Raw genomic sequence first — 5,908 nt, forward strand, 5'->3', positions numbered from 1 at the left:
GAGGAGGAGGAGGAGGAGGAAGAAGAAGAAGAAGAAGAAGAAGAAGAAGAAGAAGAAGAAGAAGAAGAAGAAGAAGAAGAAGAAGAAGAAGAAGAAGAAGAAGAAGAAGAAGAAGAAGAAGAAGAAGAAGAAGAAGAAGAAGAAGAAGAAGAAGAAGAAGAAGAAGAAGAAGAAGAAGAAGAAGAAGAAGAAGAAGAAAGACAATGGGGTCCTTAGTGCTCTCTGAGCTTGGTGGTTTTCTTGCAGACATTTCATGACCCAACTAGGGAACATCATCAATGCTAGAAGGGAGTGGGGTTTGCAAAGAGAAAGAGGAAGACTGTGAGATCCTCAGTGCTCTCTCCATGCTTGGTCATTTTCTTGCAGATGTTTTCTGACCCAATTAAGTAACATGCTCAATGCTAGAAGGGAGGGGGGTTTGAGGAGGGGAGAAAGAGGAGGAGGAGGAGGAGGACTGTGGGATTCTTAGTTCTGTCCAGGCTTGGTCGTTTTCTTGCAAATGTTTCATGACAAAACTAGGAAATGCTAATAAGGAGTGGACTTTACTTCTGTTTAGATACATATGGCTTGCCCTGTCAGTGTTGGTGAGAGTGGTCTTGGCAGTTCTTTGATTGGACTGTTATTTACTTCTTGATTGTTGGTCTAGAATTAAACTTGGCGTTAATCTGTGCTTATCTCGGTGTTGTTTGCCAGTGAGGAAGAGTTTTGGTCTTTCAGCTTTTTTGATTGACTCTTTGGAATGTCATGAAGAGGTGGCTGATCTCAATTTGCTTGTCAATAGCCGATTTGTCAGAGTGCCAGGCTTCCAGGAATTCCCTGGCATGTTTGGACTTGGCTAGGTCTAGGATGCTCATAGTTTCCCAGTTGAAGCTATGGTTAACTTATGCCTGTCCTTGTATTGTGAAATTAAAGAGATTTCATCGTGTCTTCTGGTTGCTAGTTGCTATTCATGGATGTGTTTTGTTTCCATCCAGAAGAAAGATTAATTCCCCTAGCAGGTCAAGTATATTGTGGAAACATAGCCAGTGTTGGGTCAGAAGCAGGGAAAAGCAAACCCAGTTACCCATCTGTTGAGTTGCAAAGTTGTACTTAATAAAAGCTTGGTGGTTTTCCTGCAGACATTTCATTATCAAACTCGATAACTAGGTTAGTGGACTGATAAAGTTACCTAGTGGGGTAATGAAACGTCTGCAGGAAAAAAACAGTAAGAACCCCACAGTCCCCCCCTCCTCCACCTCCTCCTCCTCCTTCTCCTCCTCCTCCTCCTTCTTCTTCCTCCTCTTCCTCTTCTTCTTCCCCCCCCCCCCACAATCCTCCCTCCCTTCTAGCACTGATGATGTTACCTAGTTGGGTCATGAGAGCACCAAGGACTGCGCAAAAATAGAAACAACAAAAGATTCAGTGTAAGTCATTCGTATCAAACAGTGGCATTTGCAATGCCAATCTATTTATTACCGTCCAGTTGACAAATACTGCAAAACAATCACAGCAATTATACAAGACATGTATTAATTTCATTTTTTTAAAAAAACAAAATACCTGGAAATACAGTACAAATGGTAAAAACTTTACAGATTGTTCAGGAGACCCATAATTTAAGGAAGCTTGTATCACATGGGCAATAGAAAGGTTTCTCTCTCTCTCTGTGTGTGTGTGTGTGTATGTATCTTACGTAGTTTCATTGGAAGTGCTTTTTTTTTAAAGATGATTTTTTATTGATTTTATTTGTATTCTGCCTTTACTATTTTTACAAATAACTCAAGGTAGGGAACATATCTAATACCTCTTCCTCCTCCTACACAAAAACCCGGTGCGGTGGGTTGGTCTGAAACAGAATGACTGGCCCAAAGTCACTCAACCAGCTTTTGTGCTTAAAGTGGAAACTAGAACTCACCGTCTCCTGGTGATTGGCCCATAGTCACCCAACTGGCTTTCATGGCTAAGGCAGTACTAGAACTTTCCATCTCCTGGTGATTGGCCCAAAGTCACCCAGGTGGCTTTCATGGCTAAGGCAGTACTAGAACTCACCATCTCCTGGTTTCTAGGCTGATGCCTTAACCACTAGACTAAACTGGAAGTATTGTCTGATATTACTAATCTACGCTTGCTTTTCTTCCCAGTTCTGTTGTACTACCCACTAGGCATTAAAAATAGCCCTGTGTAAAAGACCCGGGCCAAAATTCAACACTCAGTCCTGCCACACACATCCCTAGGTGTGAATGACACGTGGCAGTAGTAACCATCTGAAGATCTTTTTATAGATGCGTGTTTAAGACAACGAAGAAAAAAGCAAGTTAAAGCCAGAATTAAATGTACGCAGCAGTTTTTCAGTACGCAAAAGACTTAAATACTTGGGACAAAAAATTATTTGTCTAGAATCATCTAGACAAATTTCTAGTTGGCCTAGATTAGAAAGACACCATGAGACCCTCCAGTCCAAACGTTTTTCTACAATGTTTGGCTTAAGGTCAACAACAGTAAAACAACTGCATTTTCCTCTTGACTGGACTTTTTCCCTGTCTATCCATACTCTCGAATTCAATTCATATTGTCAGAAATTTCCCTTTTTTTTTTTTTTTTTTTGCAACTCACGAAGAGAAAAAAGTTGGCCAAATTTAGATCTTCAGCCTGGTTTGCCTCCAGAAGTTGTGGGTACTCCAGCACTGGAGATTTTCAACAAAATATTGAATAAACGTTTTTTCTGGAATGGTGCATAGGGTCTCCTGTCTGAGCAGGGGGTTGGACTAGAAGACCTCCAAGGTCCCTTCCAACTCTCTTATTCTGTATCCTGTATCATTGACTCATTCACCCTAAATGTTTTGCAGAAATTCCAGCCCTATAAATGAATGAATTGGGACTATCCAGCTGTGCACAGCAGCTGTAATAGCTTTTTCCCATCCTTTTCCCAAACCGTGGCCCCCAAATTTATTTACAAAGACGGATCCATGCCCTCCCGACACATCTCATGCCAAAACAAGAAGCAACAGAGAAGCAGCAAACCTGTTAGGACTTAGTGAAAGGGGAGCCAAAATATCCCACCAGAACTATTGGACAGGTGATCCCGCAGAGCAAGCTAAGCTAGATCATAATCCCCCAACAAGATAAGATATATGCATATTCACAGGCAGTTTCCCCCATCTGGTGACCTCCAGATCTGCTGGGACTGCAATTCTCATTCTTCCTAGCCAATATGGTCAAACAGGAGCCTGGGAATTCTAGTTCCCAAACATCTGGCAGGAATTTGATGGGAGAAAGCTACCTTAATAGTAACATCAACCTGTGTGTTCACAGGCAACTCCCTTCACCTGGTAACCTCCAGGCCTGCCAGGGCTGCAATTCCCATTCTCCCCAGCCAACGTGATCAAAAAGGACCCTGGGAATTCTAGTTCCAGAAACATCTGGAAAGAACTCGATGGGGGAAAGCTGCCTTGACAAAAAGATCAAGGGTAGACGTGCATATTCCCATGCAGTTCCCTCCATCCGGTGACCTCCAGATTTGGTGGGCCTCCAATTCCCATCATCCCCAGCCAGGCAGATTGAAAGAGGAACCTGGGAATTCTAGTTCCAAAAGCATCTGGAGGGAACCTGACAGGAGAAAGCTGCCTTAACAAAAAAAACATCAAAGGTAGACAAAAGAAGTAAGTGTGGAGAAGACTTCAAAATCCTGTTGTGAGGACGTTTTGCTTTCTTCTTTGGTGCTTTTCAGTTTTTAAATTTTTATCTATTTTTTTTTAAAAAAAATTGTCCAGGGACCAAGTGCGTTGCTCAGCAGCTTCAGACATTGTCCCTCTGCTTCACATTGGACAGCTTGACGCTCTCCTCGTCGTTGGCTTCGGGAGGTGGTTCATTGTGGCAACCTATCATCAGCTGGTAGACCATAACGCCCGCGATGGCACCAAGGAAGGGGGCAACGATAGGAATCCACCACCAGTGTCCAGAAGTGCTGTAAGATACAAGCAGGAGAAGTGGTGAGATGAAAGGCAGTTGGCTAGGTCAATAGGAGAGAATATTTGGAGTTCAGGGCTGAACTGTGGGGTCCTGGGTGCTCTCTGAACTTGGATGTTCATTTGCAGACATTTCATGACCCAACTAGGTAACATCATCAGTGCTAGAAGGGAGTGGGGTTTGTGGAAAGGAGGAGGAGGAGGAGGAGGAGGAGGAGGAGGAGGAGGAGGAGGAGGANTTGTGGAAAGGAGGAGGAGGAGGAGGAGGAGGAGGAGGGACTGTGGAGTCCTGGGTGCTCTCTGAGCTTGGATGTTCATTTGCAGACGTTACATGGCCCAGCTGGGTAACATCATCAGTGCTAGAAGGGAGTGGAGTTTGTTTAGGGGAAGAGGAACAGAAGGAGGAAGAAGAGGAGGAGGAGGGACTCTGGGGTCCTGGGTGCTCTCTGAGCTTGGTTGTTCGTTTGCAGACATTTCATAACCCAACTAGGGACAGAGTGGGGTTTGTGGAGAGGAGGAGGAGGAGGAGGAGGAGGAGGAGGAGGAGGGCTGTAAGATTCTTGGTGCTCTCTGAGCTTGGTGGTTTTCTTGAAGACATTTGATAACCCAACTAGGTAACATCATCAGTGCTAAAAAGGAGTGGGGTTTGTGGAGAGGAGGAGAAGGACTATGGGATCCTTGTTGCTCTCCGAGCTTGGGTGTTTTCTTGCAGACATTTCATGACCCAAGTAGGTCACATAATCAGTGCTACCAGTATCAGTAGTACTATTATCAGTAGCATTGGAGATGTTTACTTAGTTGGGTCATGAAAGGCCTGTAAGAAAACCACCAAGGTCAGAGAGCAGTAAGGAATTCACAGTGGGGTATGTCTCCTCTCTTCCCTTCACCCTCAGTGACTTATTTCTATTCATGCTTTTCAAGATCATAGGGGGTCATCTTTCTCTTTTTTCCCCCCCTTGGCTTTGAACTATCTCCTCTTTTTACTGAATAGGACAAGTAAAACTGAAGTTTAGGATCCCTGCCTATCAACCTTTCGCCCAGGATCCAGCAAAACTGTAGCATCTATGTAGATTCATTGGGCAATCGTTAACAATGGAATTGTTCCTCAACTCCACACCCCAGTTCCACACCCCGTCTCACCGACTGTGCTTTCTAGAAATTTCCCTTGGCACCGAACATCAATCAAGCAATATCAACCAATCAGACTAGAAGAGACCTTGGAGGTTATCCAGTCCAGCCCCTGCTCAAGCAGGAGACCCTCTACCATTTCAGACAAATGCTTGTCCAATCTCTTCTTAAAAATTTCCAGTGTTGAAGCATTCACCGCTTCTGGAGGCAGGTTGTTCCACTGGTTAATTGTTCTTACTGTTAGGAAGTTTCTCCCTAATTCCAGACTGCTTCTCTCCTTGATTAGTTTCCATCCATTGTTTCTTGTCCTGCCTTCAGGTGCTTTGGAAAATGAGTTGACCCCCCTCTTCTTTGGGGCAGCCCCTCAAATACTGGAACACTGTTATCAGGTCACTCCTAGTCCTTCTACTCATTCCAGGGGTAGGCAACCTTAGCTCTTTTATGACTTGTGGACTTCAACTCCCAGAATTCCTGAGCCAGCCATGCTGAGGGGAAAGGGAGAGGTTTCCAAGCTGAGCCGTGCTGGCTCAGGAATTCTGGGAGTTGAAGTCCACGAGTCATAAAGCAGCCTAGGCCTAGGCCAGAAGTAGGCCACCTTGGCTCTTTTATGACTCGTGGACTTCAACTCCCAGAATTCCTGAGCCAGCCATGCTGAGGGGAAAGGGAGAGGTTTCCAAGCTGAGCCATGCTGGCTCAGGAATTCTGGGAGTTGAAGTCCACGAGTCATAAAAGAGCCAAGGTTACCTGTCCCTGGACTAGCCAAACCCAAATCCTGCAACCGTTTTTCATAGGTTTTAGTGAAAAATAGAAGAACAGAAGAGTTGAAAGGGATCTTG

The 5,908-nt window shown here is 44.5% G+C and overlaps 1 protein-coding gene across 1 annotated transcript in view; it reads right to left on the reverse strand.

The window, feature by feature from the left end:
• Positions 1-3,744: 3,744 nt before the first annotated feature.
• Positions 3,745-5,908, reverse strand: part of LOC107284436 (aquaporin-3-like) — a 28,080-nt gene continuing 25,916 nt past the window's right edge. Inside the window, exon 6 of the mRNA XM_015812496.1 lies at positions 3,745-3,943. Coding sequence (XP_015667982.1) covers positions 3,775-3,943 — 169 coding nt within the window. The 3' untranslated portion in view covers positions 3,745-3,774. The remainder of the gene's footprint in view (positions 3,944-5,908) is intronic.

Source organism: Protobothrops mucrosquamatus, unplaced genomic scaffold (assembly GCF_001527695.2).
Source record: "Protobothrops mucrosquamatus isolate PMUCROS unplaced genomic scaffold, P.Mucros_1.0 scaffold_61, whole genome shotgun sequence".
Taxonomy (NCBI): Eukaryota; Metazoa; Chordata; class Lepidosauria; order Squamata; family Viperidae; genus Protobothrops; species Protobothrops mucrosquamatus.